The 25,997-nt window shown below is 38.8% G+C and overlaps 1 protein-coding gene across 2 annotated transcripts; it reads left to right on the forward strand.

Moving 5' to 3' along the window:
• Positions 1 to 2: 2 nt before the first annotated feature.
• RpL27 (ribosomal protein L27) lies at positions 3 to 11,647 on the forward strand. 2 transcript variants are annotated; one of them, XM_076177928.1, is made up of 4 exons: positions 3 to 26; positions 298 to 520; positions 10,390 to 10,535; positions 11,582 to 11,647. In XM_076177928.1, exons 2-4 carry the CDS (start codon positions 302 to 304, stop codon positions 11,628 to 11,630), a joined length of 414 nt encoding a protein of 137 aa, XP_076034043.1. In that variant the 5' UTR covers positions 3 to 26; positions 298 to 301; the 3' UTR covers positions 11,631 to 11,647. The 2 variants fall into 2 exon arrangements, with proteins under 2 accessions (XP_076034043.1, XP_076034042.1); XM_076177927.1 differs by lacking the exon at positions 3 to 26 and adding an exon at positions 46 to 69.
• The last annotated feature ends 14,350 nt before the right edge of the window (positions 11,648 to 25,997 follow it).

The raw sequence follows: 25,997 nt of genomic DNA on the forward strand, positions 1-25,997 counted from the left end.
GTATCAGCCCTTCTAACTTGCACCATGTAAGTGTGAAGGTGGAGAGTGAGGTGGTTTCTTTAATCTAAAGTAATCTAGCGCATAAATGAACTAATTCTCCAATTTTTATCAGTATTTCTGTCTGTGATGTATTAACGTTAGGATGAAGCCAATATAAGAGTCTACTATATTACATAGTTATTGTATTTACGTGATATGAAAAGTGACTGAAGATTATGTTTACGGGAGTTGTGTTTACACAGAAACTACTTTGGGGACTATGACTTAGAACTTATTTTTCTTTTTATTCCCGTACAGCACCATGGTGAAAGTATATAAGCCAGGCCGTGTCGTTATCCTACTGTCTGGGAAGCAGGCAGGGAGGAAAGCCATCGTTATTCACAGCAACGATGATGGCACACAGGATCGTACCTACGAACATGCTCTGGTAGCAGGTATTGAGCGTTACCCACGCAAAGTAACTAAGAAGATGAGTAAAAAGAAGATTTCCAAGCGGTCGAAGATTAAGCCTTTTATTAAGGTATGTTGATTTGTGTATTTTGTTATTATGGCTATGACGGAATGTTCAGAAAAATGTTATAATCCGTTCTTGAAATGCTACGACTGGTACCCGGTAAACCCCAAAGATTGTTGAAATAATTTGTTTTAGTTGTGATATGTGGAGTTGGTTAGTTAGTTGCCCCAGGTTTTGCAGGAGACGAACTGCTCTTAGGTTAGGTAGGTCAAACACCACCAGAGGCGCCACCGTCGATGACGAGCACAATAGCGCGTCATTTTATGCGCACGCCGTTCAAACGGCCAAATTTACATACCGCGGGAAATTTAATTAATAAAAATGTTGCGTGAGTGTATTTACTACGATCGTAATAAATTTCAAACATTCACATCATCAGTTACATGTCGGTCAATAAAAACATTAGATAAACATGGCGGCCTGCATTCAGCAGTATATAAAAAATTGGTATATGTTTCAACGTAAAAAATGAGCTAACAAATTTATTGTGCGGGCAACTGACCATAATTAACCAAAACTACTAGTATCGTGGATTATTCTAATACCAAAATAAAGTCAGTATGTTACGGTAGAGCTGAGAAATTGGTTGTTAAAATTAGTTTTTTTTTCTATCGGGTCGGATTATCGGATAACAACAACAACATCCATCCCGCCATCTTATCTATCACTGGTGATATGGACCAAACTTCACTCTATTAAGTTTCTTACTATTATGTTATTAGTGTAATAGACTTATAGTTGAATTATTTTAAATATTTCCTTTAAAATGTGTGATTTTCATGTAATTTGATCGAAGAGAAGTTACGTTTTCATCCTCCGTAATATTACGGACCACAGCTACGATTCGTCCTGCCCGCTATCTATGATCACTGGTGGTATGGATCAAACTACCCCTATTAAGTTTGTTACTATTGCGTTATTAGCGTAATACCTTGCATATAATTGAATTATTCAAATTATTTTCTTTAAAGTGTGTGATTTTCATGTAATTTTACGGTATTCGTAGCTGTGGTGGGTAATTTTGCAGAGGATAAAAACGTAATTATATGATCAAATTACATGGAAATCACACATCTTATAGAAAATAGGTCAAATAATGCAACCATATGCTAATTTTTTATATAAAATTGTGCCTGTCAGTAAAAACCGTCATTGTTTACGTTTGATCGGCGATCAGTCAGACCGCACGTTTCGGCCCGATTTCCTCGGACAAAATAGGCCCGATTTAATTCCATTCAAAATGCAATATCTCGAGAACTAGGACAGCTAGATGGATAAATCAAATTGCATTATACTCATAGCGACTTTTTCCATCCCATGAGAACTACTTCAGCTCAAATATCAGGAATTCCATTTTCATATTGACCTAGCTACTTAGGTGCTACCTTTCTAGTCAACAGTCATAGAAATAAGGGTATTAGTTGTCCACACATGTATTATATTGTATGTAACACTAGAAAATTATATGTTAATATTACAAATTGTAATACATTATGTAATGTGCGATTTTCTTGGCGGGAATAGATAACCTTGCTACACGTAAATCTAATGAACAAAGCCACTAGGATACAGTCCAGACACCATGTTGTCATCTGTCCTATCCAGTCACTGTCAGTTAGACGATGGCTTTAATGTTGTGAACTGGGTGTTCTCCATCTCTAGGTGGTTTTAATTAGTAGCTAGGTCAATATGAAAATGGAATTCCTGATATTTGAGCTGAAGTAGTTCTCATTGGATGCAAAAAGTCTCTATGAGTATGATGCAATTTGAATTATCCATCTAGCTGTCCTAGTTCTCGCGACATTGCATTTTGAATGGAATTAAATCGGGCCTATTTTGTCCAAGGAAATCGGGCCGAAACGTGCGGTCTGACTAATCGCCGATCAAACGTAAACAATGACAGTTTTTACTGACAGGCACAATTTTATATAAAAAATTAGCATATGGTTGCAGTATTTGACCTATTTCCTATAAGATGTGTGATTTCCATGTAAATTGATCATAGAATTATGTTTTTATCCTCTGCTAAATTACCCACCACAGCTGCGAATACCGTCAAATTACATGAAAATCACACATTTTAAAGAAAATAATTTAAATAATTCAATTATATGCAAGGTATTACGCTAATAACCCAATAGTAACAAACTTAATAGTGTAGTTTGATCCATACCACCAGTGATCATAGATAGCGGGCAGGACGAATCGTAACTTCTCTTCGATCAAATTACATGAAAATCACACATTTTAAAGGAAATGTTTAAAATAATTCAACTATAAGTCTATTACACTAATAACATAATAGTAAGAAACTTAATAGAGTGAAGTTTGGTCCATATCACCAGTGATAGATAAGATGGCGGGATGGATGTTGATGTTGTTATCCGATAATCCGACCCGATAGAAAAAAACAACTAATTTAAACAACCAATTTCTCAGCTCTACCGTAACATACTGACTTTATTTTGGTATTAGAATAATCCACGATACTAGTAGTTTTGGTTCATTATGGTCAGTTGCCAGCACGATAAATTTGTTAGCTCATTTTTTACGTTGAAACACATACCAATTTTCGATCTACTGCTGAATGCAGGCCGCCATGTTTATCTTATGTTTTTATTGACAGACATGTAACTGATGATGCGAATGTTTGAAATTTACTACGATCGTAGTAAATACACTCGCACAACATTTTTATTAATTAAATTTCCCGCGGTATGTAAATTTGGCTGTTTGAATGGCGTGCGCATAAAATGACGCGCTATTGTGCTCGTCATCGACGGTGGCGCCTCTGGTGGTGTTTGACCTACCCATAATTAGTGCTGTTCCAAAGACAATAGGGCTTCTTTGGACTTTATGAGAGAATATGAGGTTCTGCCATCGTCTATTAATTGCCCAAATTACAGTAATAATGAGGCCATCAGCATCTGTGATAACCCAGATGAGCATTAGTATTTGAGGTACCAAATTATTAAATATATGTTAGATTAGAATAGACTAAATTATTTGTCTTTCAAATCCATCAAAACATTAAAGTTTTAGTTGTGCACACCTACGTGATAATGCAAAAGAAAATTATTAATTTTGTAAATTATATATTGACGTAGTATGGGATTTTCTTGGCAGAAATCAATAACAAAAAAGTAGCTACAGCCCATTTACTAATGAATGAAGTCACTGCAGTTGAATGATGCACCATGTTTTTGATAGATGCCAAGGTCAAATGAAAGAATAAATTTGTCTATTCCAACTTAACCTAACCTATATTTAGTAATTTGGTACCTCAAATTCTAAAGATCATCTGGTCATCACTGATGCTGACGGCCAGATTATTGTACATACATATTCCAAGGCTTTTTTCCCCCTTCCAAGGGAGGTAGCCAAAAAGGGAAAGGCATAAAAACACTCCCACCCATTTCATCCCTAAATACACTCCACACCCCTCCCACCCTTCCTCTCATCTGAGCACCTCCTGGATGAAGGGTCATCCCAGCACCCAGCCCCCCCCCCAGGGTCAGAAGCACAGTCTCAAGACACCGCACATCCACAGCAATGCCGATTCATTTAATCGGCGACCCTCTACGTACCCCCTTGCATATAAAGAGAGGACGGGGAGAAATCCCTTCAGGCTGCGTCAAAATTTACTCACATATACTACCCCCGGCCCCTCCCATTCCTCCTCACCAGATTATTGTACCTCGGGTAATTAACATATAGTAGAACCCCATGTTCTCTCAAGTCCAAGGAAGCCCTATTGTCTTTGTAATAGTACTTATTAATGTCACATGTAGTTGGAGAATATCCAGTCCACAACATGAAAGCCATCGTCTTAACTGACAGTGACTGGGCAGGACAGACAACAGCATGGAGTCCATACTGTATCGTAGCGGCTTCTTTTGTTAGCAGATATGCTTGTAGCAAGGTTTTTGTTATTTCCGCCAAGAACATAGCATACTATGCTCACGTTTTAATTTACCAATGATTCATACTCACATTCCTTTTAACCACTTCCATACGGTGACGCCTACGCAGGCGGCATGAGGAGCAAGTGGGTACGCGATGCCGATGTCGGCATCCTGATTATATTTATTGTCGTACCTACGTAAGCTCCATTCTCTCTAAACTGGCTTCATCATATTTTCTATGGTTATCAAAATTCACGGCTGAAAGAGAACGAACGATTGAGCACTGACATTATTTTTTATAATGCGATTATTATGACGGAACATTGCACGTCAGGCAGCTAATGCTGCCAGATGTGCGATGTGCCCCGGAGTGAAGAGGTTAAGGTCAGACGTCCCCCAAATCAGGCTCGCCCAAAGTGGCTCGACAAAGAAACTGAAAAAAGTATTGCCAAAAAGAGACAGGCTTATAAGAAATATGAGTGCTGGGGTTCATCTAATGACTATTAAAGTTATGTATCAATACAGGGAGATTTAAAAAAGACAATGATAAAGGAAAACGACAATATAGTATGAATATCGCTGATAAATCCAAAGAGAATCCCAAAGAATTCTATAGATACTTAAGAGATAGAGGTTGTTAGGAATCACATTGGTCCACTGTTATCTGCTGACGGTCAACTTGAATATTCAAATGAAGGAATGTGTAATATTTTAAACAATTATTTTAGCTTGGTATTTGTAAGTGAAACCCCGCAACGTGAACTTCAAACTGAAACCTGTGAAAAGTCTAGGGTAAACTTACTACAGTAAATATAACAAAATAAGCAGATAAAAGGTTAGAGAAACTCGATAAAACACCAGGGCCTGATGGTTGGCATCCAAGAATCTTAAAGGAAATTAAAAACGAGGTTGTTGTTCCACTAAAAATTATTTTCAAGAAACCCATCATACCCAGAGATGTCCCAAGAGAATGGAAGCTAGCTAACGTTACTCCCATATTCAAAAAAGGCGACAAAAAAAACTAAATAACTATAAGCCTATAAGTTTGACTTCAGTCATAGGAAAAATAACGGAAACTATCATCAGAGATTCTATCGAACATCATTTAGAAAGTAACCGTTTGATAAATGATAGCCAGTATGGTTTCAGGCGGAAACGTTCTTGCGTGACTAACTTACTCGAATTCTACAACGTAGTTATCTCGGATTATGACAAAAGAAACAATATAGATTTAATATATCTAGACTTTGCAAAAGCTTTTGATACCATCCCCCACGAAACACTTACTAAATTAGCTTCACACGGAATAAGTGGTAGCCTATTAAGTTGGGCTAGTAATTTGTTGAATGGTCAAAAATGGAGTTTAAATGGAAAAATGTTACAAGTGGAGTTCCGTTCTAGGACCACTTCTAGTCATAGTATGTGTAAATGATATAGACCATGGACTAAAACCTTTTGTCTCTAAATTTTCTGATGATGCAAAACTGTGCGGAATGGCAAATATCATTTAAACCAATAGGATATTCAAGAAGATAAACTACAGCAATGGTCTGAAAAGTGGCTAATGAAATTTAACACAAGTAAATGCAAGGTAATGCACATAGGTAAAATAACAGTAAGTACGATTACAAGTTATTTGGAAATTTGTTAACAAAAGTGGATAGTGAAAAGGTCTCTGCGTAATTATCAGTAACGATCTCAAATCATCCAAGCAGTGTATTTTCAGCCTCTGAGAAAGCAAATAAGATTCTAGGACTGATTGTGCTATCTTTTTACTTCAAAAATCATCACTCATTAGCATTAATCATTAGTTCGTCCACATTTGGAATATGCAGTTTCCGCATGGTCACCGAATCTCATTAAAGACATTGAGACTTGAAAAAGTGCAATGGTGAGCCGCAAAACTGATTCCAAATATAAAAAATAAATCATACGAAAATCGACTGAAACATGAATCGTTTTCCCTGAAAAAGCGTAGACTTTGTGGTGACTTGTTACAGGTCTTTAAAATTTTAAATTGAATTGACAACATCAAAAGTGACAATTTTCACATTGAATAAGAATCAGACAGGAAACAATGGTCTCGCACTGTCCGGAAATAGATTCAATTTGAAGTGGGTAGAAACAGCATTGCCAACCATATAGTTAATGAATGGAATAAACTTTCTGCACAGGTACAGTGTAATTCAGTTCGATGCTTTAAGTCATTTAGATAAACACCTAAGCAAGATGCTGTAATGATTATAATTTTTTGTTTTTATCATTTTTCTGTTTGATTCTCATTATTAATGTAAATTTATTATTATTTACTATTTACCTGTTTGTTTATTATTTAACTATACCTATGCATTTATGTATTTTATTTACATTATTTTAGTTGATTAATTTATTATTTTTTTCACTTCCGACCTAGATATGGACCAAAAAGTCACATGTTGGCATGCTCTGCATTTGTAATCCTTTGTAAATTGATGTTCAATTTTCTGATGCTATATCACATAGGTGTGCACAAATAATATCATCAAAACAAACATGGCGTACCATTGAACTGCCATGACTTCGTTGATCATCGGTTTTAGCAAGTTTCTGCCCAGAAAATTGCCTATGTTGATGTATTGTAATTTACAAAATATATTCTTACTACATCACATAGCATGTGCTTCTAAAGATTTACCGAAATAAGTTGACTACATGTGGCCCCTGCCCAAATTTGTCAATCGCACTTATTGGCTGACATTTGCTGTATATTGAAATGGTACTATTGATTGAGCACCCTTCGTTACCGACCCGTCAACCTTACGTAAACAAACGTTTCAAACCGTACCACGAATGACTGGAGCCTTATGTTTGTAAACACAGACTCTTGCCACCACGTGGGTAGGAATAACCCAGAAATGGCCTTGAGAGCCCTCAATACATACTGCTTATAACTGTGACACATGCGTGTCACGCGGAGCACGCTCGGTTCCTGGCGGGTGCACTCAGCCGTGACACGCTGGTGTCACAAAACACACATCCGGTACTCAAGGGGTTAACTATTCAAGAGTACATTCCAATTGTATTATCCAGATTATAATTACTTTGCCCAAGTTGGTGAAGGAAGATAGCTCTTATGAAGTTGCTAACCTTGCTGTGAATGTGCATTTTGCTTCACTTCTACCCAGGGCGGTGGATGGGATGGGTGTTATCTAGGTACGTGCGGAAACAAGCGCAGCACTACGATCGCGCTGGTACTATTTACGTCGCCATAATTTTGTGACCCATTGGATTTTGTTTGGGTTAGTTTGAATGCTTTGAGCATTCAGCGTATGCGCAGGATATTCAAATTATCTTATTATTTTACAATGCTATGTGTATAATTAATGATTTAGGGGTGTTTTATAAGATACGGTAATAGAATTTACGGATGTATGGTACAGTAACAACTTTCGTTCAATTTCAACTTCCGTTCGGAACGTAACTAAAATGTAAGTTGAGGAGCGTCTGTGTTGCAATAAATTCCGGTAAATTTTTAGTTGTGTACACCTACATGATATAGCAATAGAAAATTATTAATCTTGTCAATTATAATACATCAATGTAATGTGCTATTTTCTTGGAAATCAACAAAAAAGTTTCTATAAACCAATTTACTAACGAACGATGTCGTGGTGGTTGAATGATACATCATGTTTTTGATAAATGCCGTGGTCAAAGAAATGAAAGGATGATAAATTCGTCTATGCGAACCTATGTTATTCAACCTATATTTAGTAATTCGGTACTTCAAATTCTAAAGAGCATCTGGGTTGTTGTTACGGAAGCTGATGGCCTGATTATTATTGTACCTTAGGCAATTAACAGATTATGGCAGAACCCAGTGTTCTCTCATAAAATCCAAGGAGGCCCTATTGTCTTTATGACATCGCTTATTAACCTCTTCACTCCGGGGCACATCGCATGTCTGGCAGTATTAGTTGCCCGACGTGCGATGTTACGTCATAATCGCATTATATAAAATGAAGTCAGTCCTCAATCGTACGTTCTCTTTCACCTGTGTATTTTGATAACCATAGAAAATTGATGAAGCCAGTTTAGGGAGAATGGAAATTACGTAGGTACGACTACAATAAATATAATCAAGATGGCAACGTAGGTATCATCGAGAACCCAGTTGCTCTTCATGTCACCTACATAGGCGTCACCGTATGGAAGTGGTTAATGTCACCTGGAGTTGGAGAACAATGTGGGCTTTTTTCTCTCTCTCTGCACCAAGAAAATCTCGTGTTCATGTATTTTAATTTACAATATTAATATTTAATTTTCTAATGCTATATCACTTAGGTGTGCACAACATAAATACCTAAATTCACTGCTTGGTGTGTCAGGACACATTTTATAGATCATGCTTGGTTTGATTGGCAGCAAATTCAAACCAATGAATAACGGCATTGTTATTTCTTTGGGAAGCAGGCCTTTTATGAGTTTATTGGCATTATTGGCTCTTCGTAACTAGTAGCTTCTTCCATAGATAATTACGAAGTCCATAGTAAAGTGAATTACAATAATCTAATTTGCTAATTATGACTGAACAATCATTTTCATTCTATCCAAATATTTTGTGAGAAACCCAATATTCCATAGATGATATCCTGCTGTTCCACTTGATTGATTTGATCCTTGAAGGACAGTGGTCATGGTAAAGGCTGACAAGAGCGGTCACCAGCTGACAACAGGCTCAAGTATGCTGGAAACTGACTGGATTGATTGTTTTGAAATCTTCCTATGAAGATTTAGCACATTTGAATGAACAGATCGTGTAACATGTTCAAGTTTAGTTTGCCGAAAACTGACTGGATTGCTTGTGTTCAATTCTTTGCATTATATTGTATTCCTGTATGAAGATTTAAACACATTTGAATGAACAGATCAATATGCTTAGTTTGCTAATTACACACTGAACTAGTTGGCTGCCATCCTGACTTGACAACTCGAGCTACAAGGCAATGGGACATTATGAACTGCCTCGTAGCTCAAGTTGTCAAGTCAGGATATTGAGCCATCCTTGCTCCAGTGCAAATTGCTTGGTATGAAAACCAGGACTATTGCTAGCACCTCGAAATTGTCCCATTTATCAGATTAGGTCACCTTGTCATTCGTGTTTCAGAATAAATTGACCTGGGGTACTTAAATAAATAAATGTTGCATAAAGCTGTTTTGAGATGCTAAAAGTTGGACAAAACCATAATGTTCTATGTAGAGGATCACAAAACACTTAAAGGGATACAAAATAACCACTAATCAGTGTTGTTTTTGTGTGGCATAGGGTTTACTTGTCAGCAGATTTTTTGAGCGAGTGACCTTAATTAACTTTCATATGTTGCAGAAATTATTTTCACCACAAACAAGCATGTTAATGTATATTCAAAATTCAGGGGTCACTCAGCTACAACTACAAAATATAATCAAGATGCCAACATCAGTATCCTCATGTCACTTGTGCCTCATGATGCATATGCATCATCGTATGATATGGTTTAACATCACAAACTCCCCCCTACTGGAAGGCTAGGATGGTGCCCCTCACACAGAGGGCTTTGTAGCGTGGAATTTAATGAACCATTACCTTGGTTCAACTTTGCCGGTGACAGGATTCGAACCGCCATCCCCTCGACCTTCGCCACAAGTAATGACGCCCTAACCCGGTCAGCCAGCGAACTTCCATCATATGGAAGAGGTTAAAAATACTTAATTTAAGTGAAAACATATAGACAGGACATGTGTATATGGAGAGTTGCATGTATTTGATAACCCTTTTGTTTTGAGAGGGGATACATGAGCTGAGCTACCTTGCAAGCTGCTAGTTTGAAAAGAAAAAAAAGTGAAATGTCTATTCGACAGGCTAAGTAAGCCCTCTCCTTGTGGTAGAATAAAAATACTAGGCAAAGCATACACAATGTTGGAAACTATATTGGTTATTTTATTTTACAGATTGTGAACCTCAAGCATGTTATGCCTACCAGGTATACTGCCACAGATATTGCTTTTGACCGAAGCAAGATCAATAAGGAAACCCTGAAGGACCCTGGCAAGAGGAGGAGGGCACGCACCCTTGTTAAGTGCAAGCTTGAGGAGAGGTGAGTTATATCCATCATAGTAGGGATTAGGAACTAGATATAAAGATACCACAAATTTCACAGTGAAATGTATATTTAGAAAATGGTTGATCAGTGAGTAGTGGAAAGGCTTGGACAACCATGAATTAAAACAAAACAAAAGTCCTCTAAAAAAGAACTCTAATATTCTGGGTTTCATATTTGATAGTTGACGTCAAACCCACTAGTGAAAGCCCCCAGTCCCTCCCCCCCCAACGGAAAAAAAAATGAATACCAGAACATTCTTGGAATTATTGTTCCCAACAGTTTGTAAATCAAAAACCAAACCATTTCCAAAGTATGTGTAATGGAACATGTAGAATAATAACAGTATGCACCAAAACATTACAGGGCATTGCATTTGAACCAAAATCCTCCCACTAGAGCATCATGTGTAAATGAACATATATCAAACTCCTTCACACATCCTTCACACATCTAACAAGCACAACCAATAGAATGGGGATAAGAAACTGCATCAGCAAATATCTACATTATCATCCAAACCCCACACATAACAGTAACTGATAAGCCCCTCAAGAAAAACTAATCTTTGTATTGCAACAACCCTCAGATATAAGTCCCAAGAGAGACTCTTATACCCAACACCATTTATAGTAGCACGGTTGCACTGGACACGTCAATCTTAAAACCAACAAAGAATAGGCCTGGGTACTGATCATCAACTACCCCAAATGTAACCACACCAAAGACATGCAACACCTTGTACTACAATTCCCCACACTGGCAAATAAAGTCTGCATTCTAGGATACAATGAGTACATCTGCTAAACTTCAAATTTTTGTGCAACTATTTTGAAAGTATATACCTAATTTAATTAGGATGGATGTTTTACTTTACTTCATCATAGTCGTGTATGTATGTAAATTTATATCCATTTAAAGTTGCCCTTTGGGATGCTGATGTACTAGGATTTTTACAGTGATGTTGTGAAGTTAGCGTTGGGATGGGTACGAAAATTGCAGCAAGATACAAATCTTAAACTTTTTTTTTTCTTCTTCCCCAGGTACAAGAGTGGCAAGAACCGCTGGTTGTTCCAGAAACTCCGATTCTAAATAAAAGGTGTTTGTTATGATGGATTTTATTGTCCAAATTTGCCATTCCTGATTCTGGATTAACTTTTGATTTGAATAAGAATAGGGAGTAATATAGCTAGCAGCCTGCATGAGAGAATACCACCTGTATGGGCTGCCATGCTCACCCTATATATGGAATTGGCTAGGAACTGCCCCAAACAAGGTTAGGGAGTTACCCTCAGCATGGTCACCTATAGTGAGATAAGAATAGACTACCAACTTAGAATGAGGTATAGGGTGCTCCAGAAAAAATGCCACAAATTTGATCTCTGTTTATTTAAGAACGGCAGAGGTGCAAGAACAAACTTTAGCATTCTGAATAGCTAACATGATGGCAATTTGTTAAGCACTAGAGCAAACTTCTTGAAGTGCACGTGCTCAATGTGAGCACCACGTTGATTAAAACATGCTTTGATCCGGAGGCATGTCTCCGCCGTAACGTTGGCTGCATAAGCTTCGACACTGCTTTAACTGGTCAGGGTGGTTGGCTTGTTTGCATACACCTCTCCCTTAGACGCTCCCCAGAACCAAAAGTCCAAGGGATTGAGGTCAGGGCTATGAGGTGCCCACTTGTGTGCTGTGTGGAAACTGATCACGCGAGGTCCGAAAAGCTCCTTCAGCAAGGTGAGAGAATCGTGAGCTGTATGGGGCGTAGCTCCATCTTGCTGAAACCACGTTCTGCTCTTCTGGTGGACGGTGAACCTTTGACCAAGTTCAGTGTTGAACTTGTTGATGATTTCACAGTAAAGCTCGCTGTTGACTGTCACTGTCTTGCCACGCCCGTCCTGAAACCAGTACGGTCCGAGAAGACCATGTCTGGGATTGAATGCGATCCATGCAGTCACTTTGGCGCCCTTCAGATGTTTCTCACTCGTCTCTTCAGGAGGCTCCTCGCCCCAGAAAACGTTATGATTGTTTACCGTCCCATTGAGGTGATAATGAGCCTCATCACTGAACCAGATGTTGTTCAACCACCTAGGTGAGCGCTTCAGCTTCTCGTCCATGCACTCGCACATTTCAATGCGCCTGGTCTTGTCCTCATCCTTCAAGACATGATGAGTGGAAATCCTGTAGGGGAAGAGCTTCAGATCATTCCTCATGGAGCGCAGCAGTGTGGTTGGTGAAAGGCTTAGCTCTTGTGCCCGTCTGCGATAGGACTTTTTGGGGCTTCTCACAACTGAGTCCTTGATTTGCCTGCGTTTCTATGGTGTGGGGATTGGTTTTGCGCCACTTCTACCCTTGTTGCAATTTTGGAGTGTTAGCTCCTTTTCGAAGTGTTTAATAATCCTCCAGATTTACTTGTTGCCCAGTGTTTTGACGCTGTGGTGAAGTCCAAATTCGTTCTGGAATTTGTGACGAACCTCCACATACGATTATGTCTAGTACCAGAATTGCACAATTTTCGCTTCTGCTTTGAAGTGAACATTTTACAGCTGATCTGAAAAAGAAAAACATGGTTAAAATTGCCACTAAGTAGTTAACAAGCCCTGAAGAGGAAATATTGATAAAGCAAAAATTACCATTTTCACGGCCAAAACAAGTTGTAGCATTTTTTCTGGAGCACCTGGTACATGACTGAAGGATGTTCATATCTTGGTGGGTATGTGTACAGATACCCATGGGCCATTGTTGAATTATGGACGTACTAACTACATATACCAAGCATTTATAATGCAGATTCAGTCACTTAAACAATCTTGTTTCTCCAACTTCGAAAGCCTCTCCACCTCGGGTGATTACTTTGTATACATGTGCTACACAGGTCATTTAGTATTGCCTTTTTTCTCCACCCTCTTAGTTTCCAATCAATGGCCTAGTGCATTTTAACACTCGCCATCATCAATAGCTTTATGCTGGTCACGAGACAATAACGAATACAGTTAAAAATGAAATCACTTCAGGGTACATCTGATTGCATTCACAGATGGCACCTGGGATGCAATTTTGGGTAGTGGAGTACTTGTGAATTGGAAGCTTTTGCTCATGTTTTCAGCTTGTCCTAACAAAACAATCTCTCAGACAGTTTTTGTATATGAATGTTCAAAGTTATGGCATCAGTATTGACAATAATACAGTAGTGAGGAAACCCTTCTCACGTTACCAAGTGACTTAACTGCACCAGCCTCTAGGAGCATATCCATAATCATATTGCTTACTTGTGCATTAACAAACGAAGTCAATACTTCTGCATACCCAGATATCTATCCCACAGAATTCTCTCCACCAAAAGAATGCAACTGGCCTGACTGGTGCTGCTGCCATCCCAACCCAAGCTACCGGAAGAGTTTGGATGACTGCATTACAGTCAACTGCTCAGGGTGCAACAGTACCCCATACTATACAACACACTATCGAAGAATTGCATGCAATCATGCATGCCAACAACACCATACACCAAAGGGATTTGTGGGAAAGCCTCATTCCAGCCATGGCATTCCTTGGAGATGGGGCTGCTCTGTCAGTCTAGGTAATGACAACAGTCCAAGTACATAGGGCAATGATTGGTTTGCCTGCAGCTATGTGCCTCCTAGCATTTACTCCTTGCCCCCTTAACAGTCCTTGCAAAATGGAAATCCCTCGGTTGCACTCTCACCCCTGCCTTGCAACATTTCCCAGTCAGTAAAGTGAAGCCTGTCCCTAGCTTCAAGCACAATCTATAATAGAAATGCCAGTGACTACCTACTATACACAAAAGGTAATAGTGCCATCAATATAAGCTGAAAGTACCAGTCTATAACAAGGTTGATGCAGACAAGGTCATCATACTAAAACAACAGGGCAGGACTTGAAGTAATGGATTTAAACTGGACAAATTTAGATTTAAGAAGGAAATAGGCAAGAATTGGTGTACTAATAGGGTGGTCAACGAATGGAATAGACTAAGTAACCATGAAGTTAGCGCTGAAACTATCAGTTGTTTTAAGAAATGGTTGGACAACTTTATGGATGGGGATGACAGGTGGTGATGGATATGGAGCTGGCTAGTGTAGGCCTCATGGTCTCTTGCAGTCTCTATTCTTATAACTACTAACTAGTGGGAATAGTTTGCATCCCACCTCTTATGATACACAAATAATGGAAAGGATAAACCTGTGGTTCTCTGCCTTTTTTGACCCGTGCACATCTTTTGTCACATCAGAATATTATTCTCCCCTTTTCAAGGTGCATTCCAAATACTATGCATATATTATTGAGAATTTATTTTTTCCTGTATGTGAACATACCTTTATGTAGATTATAGTGGATTTTTACACTAATAGCAATTGAAAATGCTGATGGATGTTACTTGAATAGATGTTTTCTTTATATACTAACAACATTTATCCCCTTACAAGAAAGGTAGCCAAGTCAAAGGCACATGCTTACTCTACTGATTCCAACACCCCTTCCTCCCTCTCAAATTAGCTGCTCCTGGATGACTGGTCATCCCCGTTTCCTGCCAACAGCCCTGGGTCAGAAGCAATGGAGCAAGACACGGTACATCCGCAGCAAGGCCACTTCACTTGATGGGTGACCCCCCTATCCATTCATCCATATCTCCTACTTTCTCCTTTGCTCAATGCCCTCTTCACCCCATTCATCCATCTTGTCCTTGGTTGTCCCCACAAGTTCACTCCTTCCCTCTGCCTTCCACATCTCTTTAAGTAATCTTTCTTCACTCATTCTTTCCATGTGTTCACACCATCCCAATACTCTTTCATCAGCACTATCTGCCATTTCCTTTTCCACTCCCACTCTCCTCACTTCCTTGTTTTTCACTCTGTCCAACTTTGTAACCCTTACCATACTTCTCAGACATTTCATCTAAAACACATTAAGCTTTTCCTCCGTCTCTTAAAGTCTCTACCACATACAGTGCCTCCAGCACAATCACCCCCTTCATACGATCTCCTCTTTGCTTCCATTCCCAGATGCCTATTTCTCATGACACTTTAATCCCCCAAGGCTTCTCTCGATCTACAATTTATCTCTGCCTCCAGTCCACATTTTCCTGCCACATGAGACTGCAAATGCCTAAAGCTATCCACTTCCTCCAGCCTCTCTCCTTTAAGACTTGTTTTCAACTCACTGCCATCCTCTCCCCTTGTACATCTCATTACCTTGCTTTTACCCACATTACCTTCAACTTTCTCCTATTGCATGTCTTCCCAAACTCAGTCACTAACTCCCTTAATCTTCCCTCTGACCCTGCCACAAGTGCAGTGTCGTCATCAAGCAACAGCTGGCTCACCTCTCACTTTTCTCCATTTTCTTTACCGATCTTCAGTCCCCTGCCAATTACCTTTGCCTTTTACATCCCACACCACCCCATTCATGTATGTCATGGTGTCACATCCAGCATGGAGTGAGGGACCACATGGAAGGCTGATCAAACGGACCACATGGAATGCTGATCAGACAAAGGATCACATGGGACATTGATCAGACAAAGAACCATGTGGTACCAAGCCAATCAAGGGAAACCCAAGCGCCTCTAGCCACCTGCCTATGGTCAGTTAGGCCAGGGCATTTGGTGCTACAGATGCGAGAAGCCTCAGTTCAAAACATCTCGACTGGATTTGATTCCAGTCATGCAGCAAGGTCACTCGTTGAAAGGAATATGAGAAGCAGCCTAGGAGAGATGGTGTAGGAGGAAACAGAGGAAGGAGAAGAAGGAAGATGTTTGCCACTGATGGCAATGGATCACAGCCTACCCTATAAAGGTGAGGGTCAAGGGCCGGCAGGGACACTCACCTATTGACCCTCCTCTCACCATGGTAAGAATATCCCCCTTGTGCTTGCAGTTAGGACTGCTTTCTCTGGGCACCATTCACAACTGCTTCCAATAAAGAGGAAGACAATAATTCTGTGTTTGTGTGACCTCTTGCCAGGTTGCCTATGCATACCATGTGTACACAGTGAACAGCTGTTGTTACATGACACAATCCTACCTTTACTTAAAACCATTTGATCTATCCATTTCCCATTCTAACACAGGTTCTACTCTTGTAAACATTTTTGACTGCCCTTAACAACTTTCCATCATTTCCATATATTGACAAGACCTCCCACAGTGCCTTCCAGTACCATGTCGTACGCCTTTTCCAAATCCATGAAAGCCAAAGACATCCTTACCTTTTGAAAAGCTTTCTCAATCTGCCTTACCACAAAAATCTGATCTACACAACCTTTGCCTTTCCTAAACCCACACTGTTGCTTGCCAATTACTCTATTCCTCTCCAAACCCTCCCATCTACACTCAACAAACTGATACATCTGAAACGACTACACTCACATTTAACCCCCTTTCCCTTGTAAAGTGGCACTATACAGGCACTCTTCTAGTAATCATCCAGTACTTAAGACCAAATTGAAACATAGTGCAATAAATAAAAACTAAAGTGACATGGTACTGTGATTCCCTACACAGAAACAAGATGCCAGGGTTTTGCAATTCATATGGAGACTAGCTAATGTGAAACCTGCGATTGTTTCTTAGCCAAATCTGGGATACTAGGAGTGCTTGAAAGGGGCACAATGCAGGTCATTTTCAACCTCCAATCTACTCTGCTGTTTAGTTTTGAATTGCAGCAGTGTTGAAAAGCTAGACTCTCAAAGATATGTTGAGACAAATGGGAACTCTATCTACTTTTGTGTAGGAATTGCACATCAAGTGGCAGAATTCTGTGACTGATTTCTCTTTGAACATATCCTATTCATGAATCAGTTTTCAGCTCTAGATATTTATCTCTACAGTCATCAGGAACTTTTCATCTGACAATTTTAATGAATTGCGCACCAAGTCAACCTCGTCTTCACTGAGTTCAGAGAAATACCAGCTGGATTAATTTTCCAGTGCTGTCAAATGCTGCAAGGTTTAATTTTTTGCAAATCCTGGAAGCACTCTTCACCAACATAAGAAATGATAGCTCATTGTAGTTGTTCCCTATTCTCTTTCAATTTTCCAGCTTGCTGATGGAAGCTTTCGAGGCATCCATGAATTTTATGATGTTTGTATTTTTTACTTGTATCGGAAGATTCAGTTTATTCAGCTGCTAAAATGTCAACCAAATAGGCAAGGCTCATGATCCGTTTCTCGTCTTCCAACCAGAAAAAAAATCTTGCTCTGAACTATTAGAAATAATTTAACTAATCTCTAAGCTCAAATATTGTTACATTTCCTTTTGACAGGCATCAAACATTTAAGTAGAAAAGAAGCAAATGATGGCCTGCATTCATGCCAATTCATAACTGCTTGAAAAGTCGTGAGAGTTCCTCCTTTGACAAAATTCCGTCAGAATTGACTCAAAACCTTCCCCAGTAGATCTAGAGGTGTTCTTGAGGTCAGTGCCTAATGATGAATCATACATCTCATTTAAATTTACCTCTCTCTAAAAAAAATAAATAAATAAAAAATAAATAAATAAACTTGCTCGATTTATTGATCACTAGCCGCGAAAGCATGGTAACTGATGTAGAAGTCGGTGAATCTGTTGCAAATAGCGATCACAATTTAGTCAGATTCAAACTCCTAAACAATTTTAGAATAGATACTTGTGCTTCTAAAATACCCGATTTCAGAAAAGCTCAGTTCATAGAACTACGTCAGGAGCTTCAGCTTACAGATTGGGAGGCAAAATTAAACGAAAGGCCTGTAGATCAGATGTGGGAAATATTTCAAAATACGCTCACTAAGATGATTCAAACTTACATTCCTTTTAAGGACAGACGTCCCCCAAATCAGGCTCGCCCAAAGTGGCTCGACAAAGAAACTGAAAAAAGTATTGCTAAAAAGAGACAGGCTTATAAGAAATATAAGTGCTCGGGTGCATCTAATGACTATGAAAGTTATGTATCAATACAGAGAGATTTAAAAAAGACAATAAGAAAAAGAAAACGACAATACGAAATGAACATCGCTGATAAATCCAAAGAGAATCCCAAAGAATTCTATAGTTACATTAGAGATAAAAAGGTTAGGAATCACATTGGTCCACTATTATCTGCTGACGGTCAACTTGAATATTCAAATGAAGGAATGTGTAATATCTTAAACAATTATTTTAGCTCGGTATTCGTAAACGAAACACCTCAAAGTGAATTCCAAACTGAAACCTGTGAAAAGTCTGGGGTAAACTTACTCACTACGGTAAATATAACAAAAGAAAAAATTAAAAGGTGTATAGACAAACTCAAAGTTAATAAAACACCAGGGCCTGACGGTTGGCATCCAAGAATCTTAAAGGAAATGAAAAATGAGATTGTTGTTCCATTAGAAATTATTTTCGAGAAATCCATCATATCCGGAGATGTCCCAAGAGAATGGAAGCTAGCTAACGTTACTCCCATATTCAAAAAAGGTGACAAAAAGAAACCAAATAACTATAGGCCTATAAGTTTGACTTCGATCGTAGGAAAAATAATGGAAACTATCATCAGAGATGATATCGAATATCATTTAGAAAGTAACCGTTTGATAAATGATAGCCAGCATGGTTTCAGACGGAAACGTTCTTGCGTGACTAACTTACTCGAATTCTACAACACAGTTATCTCGAATTATGACAAAAGAAACAATATAGATTTAATATATCTAGACTTTGCAAAAGCTTTTGATACCATCCCACACGAAAGACTACTTACTAAATTAGCTTTGCATGGAATAAGTGGTTGGACTAGTAATTGGTTGAAAGGTCGAAAACAGAGAGTTGTTTTAAATGGAAAAACTTCTGGATGGAAAAATGTTGCAAGTGGAGTTCCTCAGGGTTCCGTTCTTGGGCCACTTCTATTCATAGTATATATAAATGATATAGACAATGGACTAAAATCTACTGTTTCCAAATTTGCTGATGATACAAAACTGTGCGGAGTGGCAAATGATCACTCAAACCAATTAGATATTCAAGAAGATTTAGATCAATTACAGCAATGGTCTGAAAAGTGGCTAATGAAATTTAACACAAGTAAATGCACATAGGTAAAAATAACAGTAAGTACGATTACAAGTTATTTGGAAATTCGTTAACAAAAGTGGATAGTGAAAAAGATCTCGGCGTAATTATCAGTAACGACCTCAAATCATCCAAGCAGTGTATTTCAGCCTCTGAGAAAGCAAATAAGATTCTGGGACTGATTGCGCGATCTTTTGATTTCAAAAGTCCATCACTCATTAACAAGCTATATAAATCGTTAGTTCGTCCACATTTGGAATATGCTGTTTCCGTATGGTCACCGAATCTCATTAAAGACATTGACAGACTGGGAAAAGTACAACGGCGAGCCACAAAACTGATTCCAAATATCAAAAATAAATCATACGAAAATCGACTTAAGCACATGAATCTGTTTTCCCCCTAAAAAAGCGTAGACTCGGAGGTGACTTGATACAGGTTTTTAAGATTTTAATGGGAATTGACAACATCAAAAGTGACAAAATTTTCACATTGAATGAGAATCAGACAAGAAACAATGGTCTCAAACTGTCCGGAAATAGATTAAATTTGGAAGTAGGTAGAAACAACTTTGCCAACCGTGTAGTTAATGAATGGAATAAACTTCCTGCACAGGTAGTGCAATGTAGTTCAGTTCGAAGCTTTAAGAATCATTTAGATAAATACTTAAGTAAGATGCTGTAATGATTATAATTTATCTTATATTATTTGTTTTTGTTTTGTTATAATTTGTCTGTCTGATTTTCATTTATTATTAGTTATATGTCAATTTATAATCATTTACTATTTACCTTTTTGTTTGTTATTCAACTATACCTATGCATTTATTTATGTATTTTATTTGTTATTTTTACATTATTATAGTTTTAATTTATTATTAATATGATTTTTTTTTTTTTTCATCCGACCTAGATATGGATCAAAAGGTCTCCTGTCGGCATGCTCCGCCTTTGTAATCCTTTGTAAACGTTTCCAACGTCTCCAACCATTTTCGCCACTTTCTATCTTATATAAATGTATGCCTCGATATCCAAGTCTTCTGCCACATGCCTCCTGAGTCACGGTACAAGGCCTAATGAATAACCCAACTGCTCAGGAGCTGTAGCCCCCTTTTAATTTTCGTATAGACTTCTTTTAAAGACACCCACTCCAAGAAAATATCCAACTCTCCAAAAGAAACCGTGGAATACATAATGGAGAATATAAACCATACCATACCAATAAACTTACCGACTCGGACGTCAACAACCTATTGCCCTTAGAAAAATAGAGATAGGTATCCCTAGTCACCACTATATCCACTGAAACTTCAATGTCAAAAGTACAAATTGAAAGCCACCTCATCCCGGTATTTGTAGTAGGGTGGCAATAAAAGCACATACTTTGATAATAATATGTATTCACAATTTGATCGATTCACACCTTGCAGGATACAAGCAAGATGGACTCCAAAGTGTCATCCCTGGGTTGACGGGAAAACTGTCGTGCGTCAGGACGAATGCTTGAAAGTGCAACGGATAGCTGATTCTGTGTACTATTGGTGGGTGTGAAAGCTAGGGAGCATGGGTGACTGGAAAGCACCGGAATACTGGAAGAGTGACCTGCATCATGATTCGCGCCGGATTTAAAAAAAAAAAAAAAAACTTAGCTGCAGGTCAGTGCTCCTTGAATGCCATGAGATGTGAGCTGGAGAATTGCGACGGAGATGTGGAAGCAGTGGCTAGCAGGAAGGATCATAGCAGGCGTTTTCTGTCCGCACAACGAAATTTGCCGAGAAGCTGAAAAAAGGTCCGGCAAGATCGAGGCAAGGCAATGCGGACCTTGGCGAGAGAGATGGGCGTCGGAGTGGCGACTATAATGAAAGCGCTGAACAAGGATATTCGCTATTCTCATACAAGGGGCGTAAAGGGCAATTTACACGGCCTAACAGTTTGACAAACCCGGTTTGTCAAACGTGTTTGAAGTGATGTCTGATCCTGTGAACGGGGTATTTGGTCGTCAAACACGTTTGTCGAACGTGTTTGACAACCAAATACCTTGTTCACACGGTCAAACATCACTTCAAACACTTGTTTGACAAACCGTTTGGCCGTCTAAATGCCCCTTAATGGACAACTGCTCACTGCCAAGGCCCAAGAAAACCGCCTTACAAAATCCAAGAAACTCCTCAACAAGGTCAAACACCCAGTCGAGCCGGGGATGCTGTGGTTCTCAGACGAGAAGAACTTCTACCAGGACCAGTTGCACCACGTGCAGAACAGGTGGTTAGCCCACAGTCCGCACGAAGTCTCGCGCTTCATGAAGATAAAATTCCCTCAAACTGTGATGGTCTTTGGTTGTGTTTCCATCTAAGTCCACGTCATGCTGTCCCATATCTTTGAAGGGGGACTCAGACTCACTTCAGTTGGCCATATTGAGTTGCTGTCAACTGTTGTCATGCGCTGGGTGGAGAGGATGGCTGCGGGAAGACCATTCGTGTGGCAGTAGGACTCAGCTCCGTGTCATATCTCCGGGAAAAGCCAGAAGTGGCTGTCTGAGAATTTCTACGACTTCACCAGTCCCAACATCTGCCCCCACCCCCCTAACTCGCCTGATTGTAACCCCATGGACTATTATGTGTGGGGCGCAGTTGAAAAAGACACCAATCTTAACGTCTGCAATACCAAGGACGAGCTGATTACCAGGACCAAATTGGTGTTCAGGCATCAGTCGAAGGACACCGTGAAGGCCGTGTGCTGCAGGTTCAGGTCCCGCCTGGAGGCTCAGGGCAGTTTGAGTGAGCTGCATTTGGCAAAAGATCCTCTAAGAGATGCACTTTGAATTTTGAGAAGACATCAATTTTTGGCCGAGATATGACGTTTTTCTTTCTTTTCCGAAAAAAGTGTCAAACTGATCCCGAACACCCTGTGTGTGTGTATACACACACACACACACACACACACACACACACACACACACACACACACACACACCCACACACACACACGCACACATATATATATATATATATATATATTGGAAGGTCATTTTGAATACATGCTTTGTTGAAGTCTACAGCTGTAGTAGCATTGTTGAACTTGTATGAAGAACTCGATATTTCTAATGAGAGAGCGGAGGTCGGAGGTCAGGGTATTGATAGAATTTTCAAAGTACATGTTTACCCTAGACGTCTTTCGACCCAACCATGATAAATGAATAAATAAATAAATAAATAAAAACTATAATAATATAGATAATAATAAATGAATGAGTAAAGGCATAGGTAGTTAAATAATAAACAAATATGTAAATAGTAAATAATAATAAATTAACATAATAAATGATAATCAAGCAAATAATAATAAACAGACAGATAATAGGTTATTGTTTTTTCTGGATATCGTCACTGTATTGGTATCATTATCATACCGTCTCTCATGCGTTCATGTATGGGCAGTTCCAGACCACCTGCAGAGTTGATGTCCGAGTGAATACTTTGTGAGTTCCATCGACTTTTGTGTATCTGCCGTCTGTTACAGCGAACCTTACTCACGTCATTGTAACACTCTAAAGCAGAAATATTCTTACGTACAATGTTGATCTAACTTTTTTAATTAAGCTGTATATCGGGTGCATTTTAAAGCGCAAATATAATTCATGAGGAATAATCGCGTTCGGAGTAGGCAGCGGTTACAAACGGCTTTTGGGTTTAAATAATCAAGCAACAAAATAAATCAACCATTAAGCACGTTGGGAAAAGTAGGAAGTGACCTATGACTACGTCATCATTTAACTTATTACTCAGCCTTTGCAAAACATGTAGACCCAGAAGTATAACCAAAGAAATTGAGTATCCAACTTGCCTGCACAAACCCTAGAATTGAACTGATGTAGGGCCTCCTGATAATAATAAACAAGTAATATGTACAAGATTGAAAATTCAAATATAAATACATATGATATATATATATATATATATATATACTTAACGTCCGATGAATGAATATATCACAAATAAAGACTTATTGATATTGGCTATCTAAAACTCTGACGGAAATAGTGTTTCGTCTGATGGCTCGTGAAGTTTCGGAACTTTCGCAGTTCCCGACGAGAAATGCATATATTCTACCCCGGGGTGAACTCTGGATCGTGGCTGCACATCTATATGGTAATTCTTGAAAGTATTCTGTCCAACTCCCATTTAATTCAGTTGGTGTCATCAACATTCCTCTATTTCTGCCTTTTATGTTTATTAATCATAAATAAACGGACAATGAATATGCTTTTCCAAAAACAGAAAGAAAATTGGGTTCAAAAGTTGGACAGTCACAAACTAATTCGTGTATGGAGTTCGTTATTACTGATTCACACAAAGTTCAATACCCGAGTAAGGTAACATCTAAGTATGGTATTCGTCCTGCATAAAAACGATGTTTATTTGGGGGTAGAAATCAAGTCAGGTGATTAAGTGGGGTTATTGTGTATGTGTGATATTCACCATGGTCTTGGATCACGTGTTTGGCTCATGATCGACAACTACTACTCTCCCGAATGAGAGCTCAGAGCTCAAATATGGCTCGATCCATGGATAATGATGTGACCTTACACACACAAAACTTGCCCACCAGAGTTGGAGTGCCAGCTCTCGCTGTAGCGATGCTGATTTTTTATCAGCCCTGGGCAGGACTCGAATTCGGATCGCTGTATTAGCGGTTAAGAACGGTACCACTGCACCGTCAAAACGGTGTATGTGTGGTTACCTCTAGTGATGAAAAAAATCGCAAAATTAAAAAAAAACTAACTTTTTTTATTTTTTTTACACGTCCAAATTTGTTCAGATATTAAATATCAAGTATATGAAAACAGGTGTAAGTATTTCATCCCTCCACATATGCGTATCTACCTTATCCAAAGAGACATCAGACACAGTACAAAAATAAACAAGTAATTGACCTTTTTAGTCAGGACTCAGATGCTGCAACAAATGTAGATACTGTATATGGGCCAATATGGCTACCTTACAAAATTTACTCTTAGTATAATCTTCAAAGATTAAACACTCCAAATTTCCTTGTCATGAATGGTTAAACATACACATAAAATAGGATATACAATAAGGCATGCACAAATTAATCATGGGTCTGGAAAAAACAAGAAGAGAGTGCAAGGACAGAAGAAAATGAAGCCTTCTGTCAGGGCCATTCCCTGGAGGGCGGTGGGGGAGGGGGGGGGGAGTTCCTAGTGTTGAAAGCTATGGGTATTATATAAACGCTTAGAAAAATACTTAACTGTTTATTGTTCTTGAAAGGCACAATGCACATGACACGATTAAGTTTATATTCAGACAAAAATGTACACGACGACCTCTCCACACTGTGGCTTCACAATGACTAACTTGGAGAAGCGTAATGTTTCCCTTAGCTCGGGAAATCTCTCAGGCCTAGCAACTAAACTTTCTTATACATGCAAATTAAGTATAGGTTATACAATAAATCAAATGACAAAATTCTAACTATACATTGCATTATACATTCAATCAAAAACAACACAAGATGCACAATAACAAATATTCATATTTCAACACCTAGGAACAGGCATTAGACTCAGACATTATAGATATAGTAGGCTCTGAACTTCTGACTTCATCAATCCAAGTTCTGCGGTTCCTGTTGTTCCTCTTCAGGCTCCTCTACATCAGATGGGGAAATCTGGGGCCGGGGCTGGGCGGTTCATCAACTGAGCCCGCAGAATATTCCGTTTCTGAATCATCCGACTCAAGCTGGAAAGTAGGGATGTTGCTTGAAGCAGTAGAATCCCTGCTGGTTGATGGCTGTGGTTGTAGTAGTGGTGGATAAGTGGCAGGAGCTGCATAAAAAAAAAAAAAAAAATCCATGTTTTTTTGGGGGGTCAAGTTTTTTTTTTATAAAAAGTATGTTTTTTTGTATAAAAAACAGCACTTTTTTGAGTTACATCTTTAGTTACCTCATATACGGTAAGGTTACATCTATAGTTACCTCATATACGGTAAGGTGAGGTCTTTTTTTTTAACCATCATACCTAGTTTTAAATTTGGCTATTTTTTTTTGGTTTGGATCATATGAACAGCTACTCCTGAAGTGGACGCATCCATATAACTGTTTCTTTAATTCTTTAGAGTTATGGTCTTTTTCAATTCATCTTCATGACCCTGCAATTCCCGAGCAGTGTTACCAACTTTACTGACCTAAACACATATATCAAATCGTCTCTTTCTCTTTTTGCAATAATGACAGATTGCTTTTAATACCTCTTCGTATATTTTATCAATAATGCTGGGAAGCAATATGGTTACTGCTTGTGTATTCTCTCAATCTTGTTTATATCTTCTATTCCATGCGGAAACCATGTCACCGCGCAATAGACATTTTACGTTTTTTCATAATTTCGTCCACGTAGT

The sequence above is a fragment of the Oratosquilla oratoria genome, chromosome 41 (genome assembly GCF_046742065.1).
Source record: "Oratosquilla oratoria isolate Oo_2021 chromosome 41, ASM4674206v1, whole genome shotgun sequence".
Taxonomy (NCBI): domain Eukaryota; kingdom Metazoa; phylum Arthropoda; class Malacostraca; order Stomatopoda; family Squillidae; genus Oratosquilla; species Oratosquilla oratoria.